The 19,429-nt window shown below is 37.6% G+C and overlaps 1 protein-coding gene across 3 annotated transcripts in view; it reads right to left on the bottom strand.

Moving 5' to 3' along the window:
- Window positions 1–644: 644 nt before the first annotated feature.
- The window catches only part of bicc1a (BicC family RNA binding protein 1a), a 28,390-nt gene continuing 9,605 nt past the window's right edge, over window positions 645–19,429 (bottom strand). Inside the window, exons 3-21 of one of the 3 annotated variants that reach the window (XM_056768707.1) lie at window positions 13,459–13,528; window positions 11,013–11,092; window positions 9,591–9,749; window positions 8,854–8,907; window positions 8,425–8,610; window positions 6,535–6,804; window positions 6,257–6,388; window positions 5,966–6,167; window positions 5,562–5,771; window positions 5,319–5,479; window positions 5,083–5,206; window positions 4,677–4,830; window positions 4,264–4,369; window positions 4,121–4,160; window positions 3,893–4,002; window positions 3,575–3,749; window positions 3,233–3,393; window positions 3,036–3,135; window positions 645–2,624 (exon numbers count right to left, since the gene is read on the bottom strand). In XM_056768707.1, coding sequence (XP_056624685.1) covers window positions 2,494–2,624; window positions 3,036–3,135; window positions 3,233–3,393; window positions 3,575–3,749; window positions 3,893–4,002; window positions 4,121–4,160; window positions 4,264–4,369; window positions 4,677–4,830; window positions 5,083–5,206; window positions 5,319–5,479; window positions 5,562–5,771; window positions 5,966–6,167; window positions 6,257–6,388; window positions 6,535–6,804; window positions 8,425–8,610; window positions 8,854–8,907; window positions 9,591–9,749; window positions 11,013–11,092; window positions 13,459–13,528 — 2,625 coding nt within the window. In that variant the 3' untranslated portion in view covers window positions 645–2,493. Of the gene's footprint in view, window positions 2,625–3,035; window positions 3,136–3,232; window positions 3,394–3,574; window positions 3,750–3,892; window positions 4,048–4,120; window positions 4,161–4,263; window positions 4,370–4,676; window positions 4,831–5,082; window positions 5,207–5,318; window positions 5,480–5,561; window positions 5,772–5,965; window positions 6,168–6,256; window positions 6,389–6,534; window positions 6,805–8,424; window positions 8,611–8,853; window positions 8,908–9,590; window positions 9,750–11,012; window positions 11,093–13,458; window positions 13,529–19,429 lie in introns of all 3 variants that reach the window. The other 2 variants (XM_056768706.1, XM_056768705.1) reach the window with 2 other exon arrangements.

Below are 19,429 nucleotides of genomic sequence, written 5' to 3' on the forward strand. Positions count from 1 at the left end.
TTTCCTTTAGCTCAGTGATTAGAGCGTGGCACTATAGCAACACCAAGGTCATAGGTTCGATCCAAGGGATTGCACATGCATAGAAACAAATGTATAGTCACGTTAGATATAAGCATCATCCAAATGCATACATGTAAATAACGCTTTTGCACCCGCAAATAATGTTGAAAAATTATGGTGAAAATGCTGTATTGTACTATAAATGTTTTCAAAGAGTTGTACCTTAACATAATACGACATAAAATATTGATTAACATATTTGAGTGCTACAGTATAATAAGCAGTAAGACATCTCCAAAAGCGTGTGCTGTCTTCTCCAGGCCCAACCCTTAGTACACTTTTTTTAGTTTCGGCCACTGCGCCACAAAATGTCTGTGCACAGCTCTGCATTTTGATGCATTTCTGGTTCTGCATACACTTTACCTTTAACCAAACTTAAATACAATCTTATAATCTTCACTGAACAGAGTGCCTTCAAATGAAAATGTATTTTAAAAACCACTGGATTTGATAACACGCTTATTGTAGATAAACTGCTCCATGGCTAGAAATTACTGAATCAATGCTACATTAGACATAAATGATTGATCATTAACATACTACTAAAGGTGCTTTTAATAAAAACGTGAACATGTTGATTTAGCTTGCATACATTTTTATTTTCTGGAACAAAGCCACAAATGTGGCAAACATTTCAAATATTTGTTATATCCATGTTTATAAATTCCCTTTTCTGTTCTTTCAAAGAGGAAACAACACCAACTGACAACAACTATCAAAGAGAGCTTCTACAAATGGCTTCTGTCCGTTTTAAAGACACCGGTTTGGACGTATAGAACATTCGTAAAAGGCAAAAACATTAACTCTGTTACCTTTGTCAAAGATTTCAATGTGGTACAAATACCAGTGTCACATATGGAAAAACACTGCTCCAGGAGGAAGGCAGAATTAACAGAACAAAGCAGTCGTTCCCTCTAAAGAAAGACTGACGTTATTTCAGGTAAATGCAGGAAATAACTACATGAACAGGCATGATTTCTTATACACAGAAGAAAATAAAAAACATAATTCTCGATTAGAAAACCTCAGAGGAATCCCTGCTCTGTACTAAATGCAACCTATACGTTGGTTCCACTATGGTGAGGAATATAATCTCTACACGTCCATATTTCGCGCATTATTAAGGTTTTCACTCTGGACCTAATGAGCAACAATTAAACATAATTAATATCACTGAGCAAATACAAGAATACCACAATCTGTTGTGCAATACTTCAGAGACTAAGTATTTTTCCTTCCATAAAAAAACTAAAGAGATACTAGGAGAGATTACCATGGTTGCAAATGATAAAAGTATTTAGCAATAGATAGGTTGCAAAAGCCCTTTCTATGCGTTTTACAATCTTTTTTGTAGCTTGTACCGCATGTACGACAAACTTCATAACGAAAACAAACCAAAGGCTGCATATGAATTATTACTCTGAATACATCCACTGACGATAGATACAATCTGGTCGGAAAAGAAAGTATAAGCAGATGCAAAAATGTAACTTCTGTGCAAGAAGAAATGAATTAAGGCTTATTAGTGAAAAACAAGGACACAATACACACCCACACAACTCAACAAACACTTGGCAGATTTATGACAAGAGACAAATTGCATCGTTCATGGCTATTAAAGTGTTCAGAATTTAGACCTGATAAAAGTTTAGGTCTAGTACCTAATGCAGCTTAAATTTGATGTTCTACACATAAAACCTAAATTCAACTGATGAAACAGAATTTCTTAAACATCCAACTGGAATAGTATGATTCACTGCTGTTCTTCATTCTTCATGAAAGGCAGACTTCATCTACACACAGAAAAACCCCACAAGTGGATCCGCTCTGACTGACATCTGTTTGAGATGACTACAAGGACTTCTGGTTGAACAGACCACAATCTAAACAACAAACAATAACTGAAAAGCAGTACCAAATTATCAAAATAAAATAAAATGTAAACTGATAATGCCTCTTAAAAAGATTAACATAAAATATGAAAACATAATACAACTATAAAATAAAATGTCTTTAAAAATACAACACAGCAAGGATCTTTATCTTTGTGTGTGACACGCTAAATAAGTGCATGTATTTGACTTTGGCACTGGATACACTGATGTTTCAAAAAAAGAGATGCAAACAACACAGGCAAAAACAGCAGAGTTTACAGATTAAAGTGCTAGACACCAATACTGAAGTGCATGCAAACAGTACGGTTAGTTTATTTTCTCTGCCTTTTGCCTGTTGACCGAAAGTAAATGTGAGACGACATTTATGACACATTCTCAATATTGACTAATTTCCCTTAAATGTATTTACTTGGATCCCATTTCGGCTATATAGCAACCGGAGTCCGGTAAAAATAAGTTCAAGTGGTTTGTGGTCCACGGTTCCAAGTTTGGATGGCTGGTTGAACTCATGCTTGAAGCTAATGGCACCTGCGAGACATCACCAGCGACCGCTGACACTCGCAATGTCTGCATGGAACTGGCGTGACAGACGACCGCTGGCTCCGCCTTCTAGGAAAGAGGAGCGAATGTTGGGCGTGTCAAAGAGCTTCCTCCGGCTCTTACTCAGCTCTGAGGAGACATTTGAATAGGATTAACAATACAACTCTCTAATGTCTCTAATAAGATCACATACATATTTAAATACAAAAAAAATCTATATTTGTCTATCATTTTTTACTGAATAAAAGCACGTATTCACTTTAATTCAACATTGAATTAAACATCAACATCATAACATTGCCAACTTGTGGATGGCATCTTTGATGTGCTTTTCTTGACTACGCTAACTGCAATGCATTCTGGGATTGTCCATTTTGTTAAGGAAAAAAAAATCTGGCTTAAAATTCTAGATGGTCAGTGTTAGAATAAATGCAGTTTCTGTCTTCGCTAAACGCTTTTCATGACAAAGCAGTGACTTCATTTCTTCCGCAAGATTTGTTTTTGTTTATCCTTTCTGTTTGTCTAAATAAAGTAACTGACCTGAGATCGCCAGTAACATTTTCCTGCGAGCGCCGAATGTCGTGATTCCCAGCTCCTTTAGATCTTGATCCGTCAGTGTGACAAACGTTTGCAGGTCAATCTATTAGAGAACACACGCATAGATACGAACTCAACACAAATGAACAAACAGACAAACAAGGCAGATTTTCACATCAATGGCTTTGTTCATAAATCACCTCCTGCTGTTGGAAGATGTCCGTGTATTTGCCTAGGCCGAGCTTGCTGAAAAGCTCAGGGAGTTCTGTTCCTTTAAGGGAGGAACTGAGGGAGCAGCCATTACTTCCCGACAGAGAAATACTGTCCATGTAATTACTGCTGCTCAGATACTGCTCACCTACTGACCCACACGTGAAGAGAAAAAGCAGTACATAGGTTATGTGTTAATATGTGACTAATGTGATTGAACCATTTTAATGCACATACAAGCATCACCACTTTTTGAGTGGGCTCTGGGGGTCCCCAAGATTTGCAGGGCTCTAATGGAGAGAGATATAGAAATAAAATCTTAAAAGTCTTACTAGATTTGTTCTTAGTTCTCTTTGGGCTACTAACAGCTGGTGAAAATTCTGAGTTTCCGGACAGTCGGTTTCCGTTGATGTTACCGTTTCCATTGCAATCCCCCCAGTTGTCGGAATCTGTGCCATTGCACAAACTTTCCTTACTCCCAGAGTGTGACACAGACAGATGAGAATCCTGAGAAACATTAAATGTACAACACAAACCGAGCGCTCTTTTAATTAAACAAAAACAACATTTTCATATCAAAACCTTAAGACACAGACTGACTACACTGATCTGAAATCAGGCTGCATGTACTGTAATTTGTGTGCGTTTACCTCATATGTTGTGCTCATGCTGGGCTTGTATGGCACATGGTTTGCCCTGCGCAGCTCTTTCATGCCCTCGGCTGGCATCGATTTGGAAAAGCCCAAGCCGCTCCAGGTATCTGTGGGGGTCCGAACCTCAGTCACAACTGGCTTCTTTAACATGGCTACATAAAAACAGAACAAGTTATATGTGGAAACTATATAACCACAACTTGAAGATTTAAAGTCAAGTCTCACCTTTAGTAGCCAGAAGCTTCTTTTTTTCGTAGTCAAAAGCCTAAACAGACAGAAAAACAACGAGTGAGTGGGTTTAGTTAGTGTGTTTTAGTTTGTGTACACTTGAATCTGAGGTTTATGTGTGTGAGGGTGTGTTTTTATACCTGAATATGAGGGGCGAGTCTTCTTTCGGCAGCTCTCTCACTTCCTGGTGCTCTTTTATCAGCCATCGTGTTCTCGCAATCTGAATCTGCTAACACACACTCCACGCTACATACACGCACACACACACAATATGATGGCCATCTCATAGCAATATGTTCATTTTACTTCTGCTATTTAAATAAAACTAAATACTCAAGAAAGGTCCAGTAGTGTTTGATTTTTTACATTTGGGATTGATTGGATCATTAAACATGGCCATTCCTTTCAAGAAAAAAATCCAGACCTGACTGAGTCTGCTAAAAAAATGACGCTATTTGGTTGCTACGAAACATTTAACTATATGACTTCAGTGCAAAGACGTTTTAAAGGTTTTAAAGATGCCGACTTTGAGTGAATTTTTGACTGAACATACTGAAGAAGTGAGTTCTTGGTTCTCTGGAGAAGTTCCATCGTTTGTCGTTTCCTTGATGACGTTGTGCAAGAGGCCAGCATCTGCTTTAGCTCAATCCCATTGGCTGAATGAGACGGGCTTCTAGGCATGCCCACTTCAACAAATGTGTCTGAGCCTGATACAAACACACAAAAGAAACATCGAAATATTGAGGCATTCACACTAATGTTAAACAGACAGGGAATAAAACGCAACATTCAGTCAAAAATGACTAAAAGAAGCTTTTAATAAACTGCAAGAGTTTTTTATTCTACATGGAATGAATGCTTGGCATAAAATTGAATACAACAGAAGTAAACCACATAAAACGTAAAACTGAGAAAGAAAGAATGAGAGAGAAAGAGAGAGAAAGAAAGAACTTTTATACCTTCATCTGTTGATTTAGCAGACATGGATTCTGATTGGTTGTGTCCAATAACGTCCTGCCCCGTGTCACAGTGGGCGGGGTTAAGCGATACAGAGGACATTCGACTGTACACAGAACTACCAAGCTACACCACAAACAAACAACACCATCCAACAGAAACACACACGGGAAGCACAATGAGTCTAAAACAAAACAGGTGCACACACAAACAAGCTCAGATGACTTAAGTTACTCACATGTCCATTGAGATGTTCACCATTGGCCGATTTGTGTATGTGTGTGAGTCCAGGTGGAGGGGATGGAGTGTGACTGTGTGTTTGACTCTGGACTCCAGAGAGCAGAAGGCCGCTGAGAGTCGACTGAGACACAGACTGCAATATCAGGTCTGAGGAAAACCCTGAAGCAGGGATAGAGAAAAAAAAACTTTATTTAGCATCTCCATGTATAGTTGACTGTGAAATACATGGTTATTTAATCACCTGCTGTGTTACCGGTTGAAGTGAGAGCACTGGCCCAAAGGGAAGCTGTGTGATTGGGAGCGTGTGAATGTGAGTGAGCCGTATGCATGTGCTGCGAGTTGTTCACTGAGCCGTTCTGGATGTTTAAAGCTGAGCCGTGTCCATTAAGAACACCATTTGGACTGGGAGAACAATTAGAAATGGGACCGACCGATGAGCTTAGAAGACCAGCTAGAGAGAGAGGAAGTTATTAAAAGCACATAAATACCATATTAGCAGCAATAATGTGTTTTCTATTATACAAATTATCTAATTATTTAAATAAAATAAATATTTTGTGCTAAATAAAACTTTATCTACAACATCTGTGGCACAAACACACACACATGCACTACATACTGTTAGTACATAGCACACTTCATTACCCAGAGTGCTTAGCCTCAGTCCAGCTGAGGCTAGAGTGTCCAGTCCAACTGAGCCAATCAGAGGAGGGGAGGCAGGGTTATGTCCATTAACAGCGACATTACTTATAGCAGAGGCGATGCAGCTAGACTCCAGACCCAATAGGATCCCACGTACATCATACATATTCCCAGCATTCCGTTCGACACTCTTCACTATAACAGACTTAGAAAGACACATGAGAGAAACTCATGACACATCCACCAATTACGCGGACAGGAAGTTTCAATGTGTGCTTGGGGTTAATTTAATACCTTGCTGGGTTGTTTGGGTTTAGGTTTGATATTGATAAAGACGTCTAGCTGCTCCATTAGCGTAGTGATGACCTGACACGCCACCTCCATCTCTTCCTTAATGTCAAACATCAGCACCAACGGCAGACAGCCCTGAAACAAACATATGATTGGTAATACCCTACAGGAAGTGACAGACATTAGCCGTTTACTTAATGACATATCCCTAAATACTGATGTTTGATTAGATGGGAGAACTTGATAATAACAACAAAACATTTGACGACATGTTCACGTACCATCAGCTGCTGTCTAGCCGTACACACAGCGTCGATGTTTCCCTGTATGTAGACAGTTGAGCGGCTAGTTTGTGTGGGAGAATGCGAGTGCCCGTTGAGCTCGGGGAAATGTATGTGGGCTCCCGTGCGCTGGGAGATGAGCTTGATGTTTGCCCCATTGCGGCCCAGAAGGAAGAGGTGGTGCTGGGGTGCGATGTCAAGGTGTGTGCTAACCAGCACCGAGCTGGCCAAAGACCCAGCAAGATGCTCCAATAACAAAGCCGTACCACGCTGAAACACAAACAGTCGAGTTAAATAAAATAACATCACCTCCGCTGGATCTGAGCGATTGAAACCACAGAGACTCAAAATTTAATTTAAAACTAAGTTGCAGGTTTTTGAAAAATGTAAAACAAAGAAGGGATGAGATGTAAAATGAACTGAAATATGTCAAATAAACAGGTCAGGTAATCAAATAAGAACTGTTGTGACACCTAGCATGTTAACTGACTCTATTGAATTTGAAGTGCTGCCATTACAGAAAAGTTTTCAGATCAAGTTCCGATTTTTTTGTTGATAATATCATTTGTAATGCAAGATTTTTATAACATTTGTATCAAGTCATTTCCACTCGTGTTCTTCGCCTTTTAGAGCAAACTGTATACACATAGACTAGGCCTGCACCCACACATGTGAGCTTGAACACGTGCACACATTGTTAAAACTGTTTCCCGTCCCTTGTAATGCTTTATAGTGTGTGGTGGAGGCTGATGTGTTTTTGGATTTTGTATCTGGCAGCTCTACTGGAAGACTAAATCTCTCCATTTCACAGAATGACCTACTTTCCCTCTCTCTCTCTGCTCAAAAAGTTGCACTGACTTCATTTTTTTGTTACTGTTCAGGCTTGGCTTCATTTTGGCGTTTTTATTTTCCGGTGTTGACTTTTATTAAAAAAAAATCGAAAGATTTCAACTTTCGGAATTTCAACCTTCGTACCGGAAAATTTTCACTATGCCAAGATTTTTGCTACTTTTCAAATACCTCAAAACCCTTGGAATATTAAAAACCTTCTTTATGACATTGTAGAAGTTACAAAAAGCGTAAAATAATAATATAAACAACTAATTTTAAAATTATAAGCATGCCTGACTTTGATCATTTTGTGTTGATGCTAAACAGAGTGAGCAAACTGAGAAATATTTATGGGCAGTTGAAAGACAAATTTGTCCTATGGGTCAGCAAACATGTAGAAAAAATACTAACAATGAAGATAAATCTCTCTTATGCTATTGTATATGATAAATATTAATATTAATAATATAAAACAAAGTAATATTAACATTTTGTCACACCATAGGACACATGTACGATTTATTCTTCAACTACCACAATCACTTTTCATTAACATAGAGAATGTCAAATAAAACCTCTGATATGGTCAATTCATTAACAAAATAACAAATTAAGAGTTTAGATGCAAACCCTCTAAACGTCACCCCTGTCAAAAATGATATTGTGATGTTGAGTCAATGCTTTCCACACATAGAATTATAGAAATAACTGTACTTGCTGGAAGTAAATGTTCGAGGCTAATGAAATAAATTAAACAAAAAGTTGTCTGAGAGTCAAGCCGAGAGTTTTGCATTTGAATTCTTCAAATATTATTGAAAATGTTTTGGAAATATATCCGTTCTTACAACACATCTGTATTTGAATTGTATATCTGTTTTTAGAAAAGATTTTGTTTAAAATATTGTGATACAACCGTAACCGTGAACCCAGTATCGTAGAATCACCCGTGAACTGAATATATGTTACACCCCACCAGACGTTTTAGCTTCAAACGTTAACAGGACACTCTTTAAAATGCATAAGTTGTTCATGTGCCTACAGTATTAATAAATGCCTCACCTTAACACCATTGGCATTGTTCTGGTTGCCGCGGACAATGGCGGTGTTTCCATAGAGACAGGAGGGTGGTTTAAAGGAGATTGAGACGTTATAAGTGTGGGATATATGTTGAACTACAGGTGAGCTACAGTCCACGTGCTTCACCACCCCGCAACATTCAAACATCAGTACCAACGGCAATAACTCCTACAGACAGAAACAGAAAATGACACAATATATGAAAACATACAGTAGTACCAAAAACATGATTATTGTGTCACTTTGGCCACTAGGGTGCAGCAAAAAGAGCCAACTAAGCCTGACTGGAAGTGACTAAACCGAGCATCAGCGCAAGAGAGAGAGAGAATGAAAGAGAAAGTACTTTCCTGGACAAAGAGAGAAAAGAGCTGTATTTATAAAGCAGAGGTCAAGGTTTTATACAAAACTCACTCGTATTTTAACTCTCGCCGCCTCTACGCCAGCCGGCTGCCCCGCTATCGACACCTGACAGAGAGAGGGAGACAAAGAAATGATTGTACTCTTGATGTTTTACAGTAATAAGTGCAGATGTTTATTCCCATCCTGTAAGAAGTTTTGGTTAAGCTCAAATAACACGCGGTCATACATCCAGCAACCTGATTTATTACCCATCAAACCATTAAATCCGAGCATGTGTGTGAGTGGCAGAGGGCCAGTCCAAGAACCCTAATTAAAGGTCCTGCTTCAGGAATGAACTTTTCTTCTTTTCCATCATCCCTGCACACGCACACGTTTAATCTCCGCCCGTGAGAATTAATCCCGGTTTGGAACCAGGTGATATGGCCCATTTCAGAGTCCATCTGGTACGGCCCTGAACTCAGTGTTTGTACACGTGCTTGAATGCAATCATCACTTCAATTCATTTCCAAACCTTGTCAGACCACTCAGCAGTCTATTTAAATCTGACAGCTGTCCAACGACCAATCAGATCTATCGTACCATGAACCATTCATATATTCCGGCCAATACAAACTGCTTGATGAGCCACAGCCAATAAAATGATTCAGCTGTATTCAGCTGCTGCGGGATGGTGAATGTTGGCTAGTACTCTATTCTATGGCCGACTCCTACATATAGGAATTAACTGAACATAATTATTGTTATTCAAACTCGAAATATTCAAATTTAAAGATTCTATATGGGTGTACCTGGTTGCTTTTCTCCCCTTGACTGTGTCTGTTGGAGTCTGGGAAATGTATGTGGCAGCCCGTCTCATCCATCACTCGTTTGATGTTATTTCCTCCTTTCCCGATCACATGAGAGTGCTCCGTGTGCGATACATCCATCTTCAGAGTCACACGATTACTCTGTGGATGTCAAAGGTCAAAACTTAAAAACAACAACAACACAGCACTCATGAAGACCCGTCGACAATAAAGTATGACCCTTTAATCTGGTTCATGTTGCCTCTGTGGTTTTAGCTACAGTAACTAAGCAGATCGCAGACTATTTTGGATGTGTTTTCAGAAGTGTTCAGAAACATCTTGAATTCATTTAGGTTGTTTATGGAATCTTTTGTAAATTAGATTCAAGCTCACCTCTGTTGTCCAGAAATTTGCCACATTAAGTGAGCGTAGCAAATTTAGTATTTAGCGTCGGAAAAACATTTTTTATCATGGACCAGGCAACAGGGTCGAATAACAAACACACAGTCTTCTCTCAAATCATAAAATTGAGTATTTGTGTCTTCCGTGCATCACAATAATTATCCAGAGGAAAATATAAACAGTTAAAAGGGTAGAAAGAGGTCACCTGTCTGTTAAAAAGGCACATGGGTACCAAACAACTACGAAAACATTTTGTTTTATATTCAAGATTTTCATATTATTTGTATACATTTCTACATAATTATACAACCTGTATTGATGAAATTGATACAAGATTTCACTAAAATATAGATTCAGTTCAATTCAAATTGACTTATTTAGGGCTTATCACAATATTGCATGTTACCAAAGCAGTTTCACACTACATACAGGGAAGCGAAGTAGAGGCGAAAAATAAAAATATTATATAAAATATATAGGACATATGATATTGTTTTGGGTGTACCAACCAAGAAAATATCAAAATCAGAAAAGGTGTAATATCAAGAAATATAAAAAAAACATTGAAATCAAAAACATGTATATTAGTGATTCTTACTGATTATAATAACAGAGGCTGAATGTTAGCAACTGAGATTTCTGGGGCACCAATTGACTACCAAAGTAGAAAAAAACATTGCATTTTATTTGTTCTGTAAAACACTAAAGAAGATATTTTGAAGAATTAAGGGTAAAACAGCCCGGGGACTCTGACTTTTTTGATTACTCCAAAAATCTCTGTTTGGTTGAACATAGAGAAAGATATTTAGAAGAATGTTAGCAACTGAGATTTCTGGGGCACCAATTGACTACCATAGCACAAAAAAATGCTTCGTTTTGTGTTCTGTTAAACACAAAAGAAGATATTTGGAAGAATTTTAGAAAACAAACAGTTTTGGGGCACCTTTGACTACCATTTTTTGAGTATATCAGAAATCTCAGTCACTGCTGTTACCATGACAATCACACATGTAGCGTGTTTACCTTTGTGTCAAGAACGGACATTATTTTCTCCTTCGCCTCTCGCACATCTTCCCTTTTACCGCTTACTTTGATATGTGGATCTGTGAGGAGAACAAGCAAGAGCCAAGAGTCACTGATAAAGATGGTTCAGAATGCAAATATGTTCCATTCCTTCAAGCTTAATAAAATCAAAACTGCTGTTACAACCCCAGCTGTTCAATGGTTTAGACGTAATGCTTATCTAACCCCATGCACGCATTTCAGAAATGTACATATGTGCTCTAAAAATAGCCACGGTGGTGTCATTTCTTGGAATTTTGTTTTCCTCCACACACATTCTTTGACTCACTTCATCTAATCCTCACACTCACCCACGGACAGTCAAGATTAGGGATTGAGGAGCAGGGGGGAATTAAACAGGAAGGATCTCTCTCTCTCTCTCTCTCTCTCTCTCTCTCTCTCTCTCTCTCTCTCTCTCTCACACACACACACACACACACACACAGGTATTTGGGAAGGTATAAGAGTAACACCAGTAGGGGTCTCTATGTCCAACCCACCACACTAGTTTCTTTCTGCCATGTGGTAGTCATCAAATCCAGTGTGTGTGTGTGTGTGTGTGTGGCCAGCATGTTTATGAATGGAGAATGTCTTTGCATGTGTGTGTAGAATGTGACCAGTTCATGCGTGCATACATGGGGTTTATATCCACATCTGTGTTGAAGCATTTTTACCAAAAACATCTTAAGCATAAATTAGTTTCGTAGACACGTGCACATTGTGGTACAATTTAAAACTGATCTTTTGTGACGGGATAGAGAAGGAAAGCAACCAAAAGGGCCAAGCATATAAGAGCTTAAAGGGATAGTTCACTATAATCATTCCGTTGTCATTTATTCACCCTCATGTCGTTCAAAACCTGTATGACTTCCTTCAGAGCAACACAAAATAAGATATTTTGATAAACGTGTCCATGCAATGGAAATTAACAAAGGCCTGTGTTGCTTGTTGTGTTGCAGGAGGGATGTAGGAGGAAACTTATGAATTAATTAAATTGTGAAATAAAACCACAAAGAGCAAAAATACAATAACAAAAATAGCTTTAAGATAGCATTCCGTATTTTCAGCAATAATATGACATTACATCGTTCTGAACAGATTAACAGATGAGCGACATTGCTACTATGTTTTCAGGAATAGCTAGTTAGTTTTTCAAATGATGCATCGCACCATGCATGTTATGTCATTGTTCGGGAAATGCACCCCAGGTTTGTAATGACATGATGGCTGTTACTATAAATGATAAAATAAGTTTCATTTTTGGTAAACTATCCCTTTAAATATGGCTAAAATGCATCTCTTTAGTCATTTATAGTGCGCATAGTCCCAATTGTGTAATTTCATAGTCTTATTGGCTTCACTATTATTAAAAAATTGTCAAACTAAAATACGAGTAGATGTGTCGAAACGTCCGACTGGAATGGTCTACAGTGTCTTGGATTGGGCTTCAAACTCGATCTGTTTTTAACCAAACTGTCTTTTTTTTAATCAACCTGTCTACACCCTGGTTAAGACGCACTGATTTTCGTCTGTCCGACAGACAGACTTATTTAAAAGCGCTTTACTGACTAAAGACAGAGTGAAACTGACATGACTCGATTGATAACATCTGTTACAGGCAGCGGCCGAAAGGGGCAGGACAGTGAGCGAAAATGAGAAGAACAGTTAGAGAGCAGAGAATGTAAAATATAGTTCATACAGTATTTACAACAGGATGAAAAAGGGACTTTTGAGACCATCTGAAAAGGGAAAGGGAGAAATTAGAAATTTTGGACACAATAACAAGGATAGTTAAGAAGGGAAAAAGCGGCAGATGACACAATTTCTATGGGAATGAACGATGTTTGAGGTATTTAAACGAACACAGAGTAGTTCGGCAAATTCAGAAGGTCACAAACAATAAGGACTTGGCATAATAATTTGTGTTATACTATTGGCTTTTACAACTAAATGTTCAATGCTCCTTCATTTTGCAAGTGACCTTGTATTTGTATTGCCAGGTCTTTTCACATTTTCTGCAGATTTCAAATGCTAATGTATGAGTCTGAACTGTTGTCACAGAGAATCACAAACTTATGAAAAATCCTGCGGTCTTTACTGGCCATGAAACGTCTCCTCAACAAATCAGTGCAGAGACGATCATGGAAAAACATGCATTTATTCAACATAGTAAAGAAAAAGGAAATCACATGAAATATCTTTCAATAAGCACCCAAGGGATTGTCTGCGTTCCCAAAATATGAAGACAAAACATCCATTCGGCACAGACAAACCGATCAGCAGCCTACCAGCTGGATAGAACTACATTCTCAGTTAGAAACAGCTGCTTGTGAACAGGACGTAGTTTGTGTCTTGACTTTAGCAGGAATGACTGCCATAACTATAGCGTCTGTCTGCCTGTGTATACCTTTTTTGGACTTGGCTCCGATCTTCAGTTTGGATGGCCAGGCGATCTGAGTGTTGGTCTCATCCATTACCTTAAACATAAACATCAGAAAGTTGAAAGGAAATACATATTCAATTGGCACGAGAGCGCGCCAGAGGAAATTGAAACCAGTCGTGAATATATATATTCAAAAACACGAGACACACGAACAATGACAACACATTCCACAACACACAAACTCACACTTCACGCACAATATTAACTTTGACAGAAATATTTAAACTGTGTAAAAAAATCAAAATTTCTGAGTTAAACCCATGCCCATCTCTCTTTCTCTCTCACACACGCACCTGGCTCTAACCCGTGAAACATAGATGCCAGTTGGCAGCAAACCTTTGACAGGCCTAGTGTACTACTAACCAGTAGCATATGTGCAAGAAGCAGGAGAAAAAGTATATATATTCTATGCGGATGTGTTTTGGGTGCATTAAGCACCAGTAAGAGTGGAAACAATGTGGAAATTTGGACTGATATAAACAGACAACATAAAGACAATATTAAATAAAACTCAGAGCTCTGGAATAAGGCATAGCGCTACTCTATTTTCTTTCATGCAAATTAGTTTTTTTAAACCACAACTTTGGCAACAAATGTATTTGTCTCGATACAAAACACATTTCTCTAACCATTTCGTGGTGTGCTATCCTTTTTCCTGCATATAAAAACCCTTTGGCCAGAGAACCTTCACTGTACAGCAGTTCTCATGAAAAGTTTTGGCTACAAACTCGATTTCCTCCAGAAAGCATGAAACTGCAGCGATTAAAGAAAAAAACTTGAGTGCACTTTTCCACACAACCTTCACCATTTTTCGGATAATGTAGGTATGTCAGCACACCCTGATGTGTATCAGACACAACAATGGCAAGGGATTTTCACTGTTTTCTGTTTTACAGTTTGATGACGTCCCATTCATCAAATGTCTGCAGTTACTGCCGTTGATAAATTAGCGCATAAAAAATAAACAAGTTGAGGTTGGTCATTTTGCTTTCGATTCAAGCTTATTTCTATAGAGCTTCATTTTTAAAATTGTGCAATGTTGCAAACAGCTAGGAAAATAAACAATGAAACTTGAAATTGTTTACGTTTGTAATAGGACTATTTCATACAGTGGTTGTAATCTCTGTGTATAATAAATTTCCCATGTGATGTATATTTATAACTGTGAAAATGATTGCTTACACGAATAAAATCAGTTTCTATGTCGAAAGAAGACATATCAGTCAGTCTTACTAAAAGGGAAAAACCCAGCGGTTGAGTTAAATTAATCCAGATTTTTTTATATTTGACCCAACAATGGATTAAAACAACTCCGAATAGCGTCGCTTTCCTTCTAAAACATGGTATGTCCAAATTCACTGTTTTTCAGGAAACACAGCACTTTTTAAATGATAACAAAATGACCTACTTTCTGAGCTTCCTCTGTACACAAACGCTGCCTCTGAACTAGGGATGCTCAAAACTATTCAATTTTTTAGGTTTGTCAAATATAATGCAACACTGTGTGACATGACCGGCTTTATCATAAAGTATGCAAAGGTGATTTAAAAACATAAATAGCCATTTACTCTACTATCGCTCGTATGACAAAGACAGACTATCATCAGCTGATCAGTCTGTGCAGCACGCACATGAAGTTAAACACAACTAATAAGCCACAAACCGAACATTACGATGGAGGGATCTCTTTGTTTTTGTTTAATTCACAGCAATTGCATCGTAATGATGAAAGAATGCTCAGGTGCAGATGGTAAAGTACAATGTGAGCGCAGGCCAGCGGGTGAGTGGGGACAATCACACTCGAGCACGTTTGAGAACAACTGGGCTAAATGTGAGTACACCATAAGTGGGTGAGTCTTAGCAAAACTGAGTTTTAGAATGTATAAGACAGACCTACATGTAATAAATACTCAAATGACTACTTTAAGCAACATGCACAAAAGCGGCAACCTCAGTTATCATCATTATTATTACTCATCACTCGGACACTCCCAACTATTAGTGGAGTTAAGATATCATCATTTTATAAGTCAATTAGGATGACATCATGCAGTGTTTCACTTCCTGTACTTCACATTGAATGTTTACACCTTCTGCTGCAAGACCCGCACATAAGCCGGGAACATTCTGTCCCCCTTGAGTTCTTCAAGAATTTCCGGCCCACCCTTACACTTTTCATTAATCTTGAGAGCTGGAGTTCAAGACCAGTTTTTATTTTATTTTGTCAAAACTAAAGGACATGAGATTTTTTTTTAAAACATAGGAACGGTGTAAAACATTTATTAATCTCTGTAGATCCTCTAAGTCTGTAAATCTCTTGCCCAGCTGTGACACATCCGGTGATTTAAAGGTGTGAAATGAAGTAAAACGGGAAAGTTCAGAGCAAAGTTATAATGAAACGGTGGACTATGCACACTTTGGGAATTCCATGGTATGCTCAAATGAGGTTGAACTTCCTTTAAAGCTGGATAAAAAAAAAACACATGACTACCTAAAATGCACATGAATGTTAAAACTTAATTTTTGGCGCATTCACTTGTACTCTTGTAAAAAAAACAATTTGCAGGACTTCCTAAATCTAAAAATGACGTTCAATCAATGTTGTATTATCAACTTTATACTTATTGTAATTCTGGTCTTCGGACCCAGATGAAGGTCCAAAATCCCATAATTAACATGTGGGTCAAAAGTGTCCAGTGTATAAAGGATAGATACAAAAATGAAAATACTATGTGTCATTTCAAACCTGAATGACTTTCATTCTTCTCCAGAACACCAAAGAAGATATTTTCAAGAACGTTGCTAACCAAACAACAATGTTTCCAATTGACTTCTATTGTATGGGCACAAAACCCCTGAAACATTTCTTAAAATATCTTCTTTTTTCATATACAGGTTTTGATCAACAGGAAGGTGAATAAATGATGACAGGTTTTTTTTCTTCGAGTGAACTATCCCTTTAAGAAACAAAGCATATTTTGTCTGCAGCTGTGGAAAAAAGTCATTATGTAGTTTTTGCAATGGGAACATCCCTTTGAGTTAAGTTGTTTCTGTAACACTTTCCTCGAGGCATGTACAGTTGTACTCAAGTTTACACACCCCTTGCAGAATCTGGAAAAAGCTGAAACATTTGGAAAAATAAGTGGACCGCTTGAAAATTAAGGTTAATTTTTTATTTAGTCCTGCCCTGAGCAAGTTATTTCACTAAAGAAATGTTTACTTAGTCACACTAAAGAATAATAACATAATTTCTTAAAATTGCCCAGGGCAAAACATGCCCCGTGGGTCAGGTGGGTATAAACCTCTGAAAATGGTTTTGGTGTAAAAAAAACAAAGGTATTTTAAAATATTCTGAAGGACATTAGTAAATGAAAAAATAAGATGTAAAAATGATACAATAACAATTGGAGGTTTGCACCCACCTGACTTTAAATGAATCGTGTTGACTTTGTGGGCAGCACTTAATGTTTCTTTCTATTGTAATAGTTGTGAATGAGTCTCTTGATTGTCCTCAATGTAAAAAGAGGAATCTCAACATCATACAATTACTGCTGGACATGAGTAAAATATCCAGAAATGCTGAAAAAGCAGAGATTGTGGAGGACCTGGGTGATTGTTTTGAAGATCATTGGACAGTCTAATGACAAACAAGAAACCCTTAAACAACTATGACTAAACATAAAAACTTTCATTGATTGTTTAGGTAACTTCAAACAGTATAAAGAATCAGGGGCGTGTAAACTTTTGCCCTGTTTTTTTTTTAGAAATTCTGTTATTATTCTTAAGTGTGAACTTCATGTAAACATTTCTTTAGTGAAATAACTTGCTCAGGGCAGGAGTAAATTAAAAATAAACCTTAATTTTCAAAAATCCTCTTATTTTTCCAAAAGTTTCAGCTTTTTCAAGATTCTGCAAGGGTTGTGTAAACTTTTGAGCACTACTGTATGTATAATGCATTATAAAAGTAGTTTTAAAGCATTGTAATGCACCTTTTAATGCATTGTAACGTCTTATAAATAATTGTTATTACATTTAATGCATTACAACACTTAGCAATTTGTTGTTACACTACACATTTTAAATTGGTTATAATTCTTTACAACTACATATCATGCATTACAACACACATTATGAAGAATTATAATGCATTTTACCCTTTAATAACTCTTTACAATGCATTATACATGCATGCTTCAAGAAAAAAGTGTTACCGTTGTTTCCATTGATGAAACATGTCATGTTGGAACACCCTACACTAATGACCCTGAACTCAATGGAGACACAATTCAAACTTCTATAAGGAACCCGGACACTTTAGACCAGGATAAAAAGCTGAACGCAGCCGAAAGTTTGTACAGGCAGAGATCCAATTCCAATTTCCATTCTGTGTGTTTGCGTTTTGCTGCGACGCCGCTGCGTGTTCTATAGAGCTTCATTATTGACCTACTCTCACGTTCTTTCTTGACTGCTTTCTTTGGCTCAGATCTGTAGATGATGGAGATTTCTGACAGACCACACAGCAGTTTTAGGGTTTGTGGTTTGTTTTTGTGACGGACCAGCACATACCTCTGAAATGGGTCACACGATTTCAGTAAATTGGGTTAAATATACATTTAAATAAAGCTTTTCTATTACCCCACACCCAATATCGTTCTGTCAGAGAAACATATACAGTCGCAGGAGAAAGAGTTTCAGACGCCAGTGACTTTGAAGCACCAGGAACGCGTTGCACGAACTATGATGTTCATTAAATTAAAAGCGGCACGGTGATGGAGAGCAGGGTGTTTATATTTTACAAATGATGTGTATATGAGAGTGCATGTGCAGGAGTGATCTGTTTCCTGTTTCCTCTGTTGTTTCAGCTGAGGAGGGGTAGAGCAAGGAGAGAAAAGAGGTGTACGGAGGAATGAGGGAGGAGATGAGGAGTGAGAATGCAACTTTTACTGGAGGGTGAAGAGCACAGGTGTGTATGATGATAACACAACACCATACAGACCTTACAGTGTATTTACAGATCTATGAGATAGGCTCATAGTGATACGCATATCAGCACAGTTACAGTAACAGCTGTGCACTTGCACCCTGAAATATCAGCAGTACAGTATGTTTCTGTATTAAATTAATAAAGAGTGAAGCACCCCTTGGATCAGTTCCTAAAGTACATGTTCGCTAATACATGCATTACATCCTTTTTACTCTGGATAACAAATTGTCGGGTGCAAAATCTGAGACTTTCCTATTTTCAAGAATTAAAATAAAATAAATAATTTGTAAAAAATATCTTTGTTTTTTGCCTCATGGTTATACTTTTATTTGTACTGTATGTGCACAAAATAAATTAATTATTGGTTTGTATTGTGTTTGCATGAAATATCGGTACTGCTGTTCATATGCCTAACTCACATAAATCCAAATTAAAGACGGCACAGGACAGGACAAAATGTGAAAAGGAAAAGTCATCAAACATAGTCAGAGGGTAAAGAAACAGACAGGAAATTACAATGCCATACAGAAAACCAGTAAAAATCGATATCAATAAAATAATAAAAAAACACTTAGTTATTCACAAATGATCACGTAAACTATTGCAAATCACCATAAATAAACTAACAGACTAAAATATTGATTATTTATACTTCATATATGTAGAGCAGAACACTCAAAGACTCAAAACGTCAGACTCTCTTAACCCATTTAAGAATATATCATCTTCATCCATGTTATTTTATGCCTAAAATAAAAGAAACTTCATCAGATCTGCTTCGATGACAAGCATTCCAGAAAGTATATATTTGCTTGACAAACTGACATTTCACTAAACCCAACCACATTTTCTGAAGGCTTTCGAGATCCGCCACGAAAAGCAAAAGTGCACGCGAGGACAGAAACCAGTAATCAAAACTGCAACCGGAGTACAGCTGGACACATACTGTAA

The sequence above is a fragment of the Triplophysa dalaica genome, chromosome 15, assembly GCF_015846415.1.
Source record: "Triplophysa dalaica isolate WHDGS20190420 chromosome 15, ASM1584641v1, whole genome shotgun sequence".
NCBI lineage: Eukaryota > Metazoa > Chordata > Actinopteri > Cypriniformes > Nemacheilidae > Triplophysa > Triplophysa dalaica.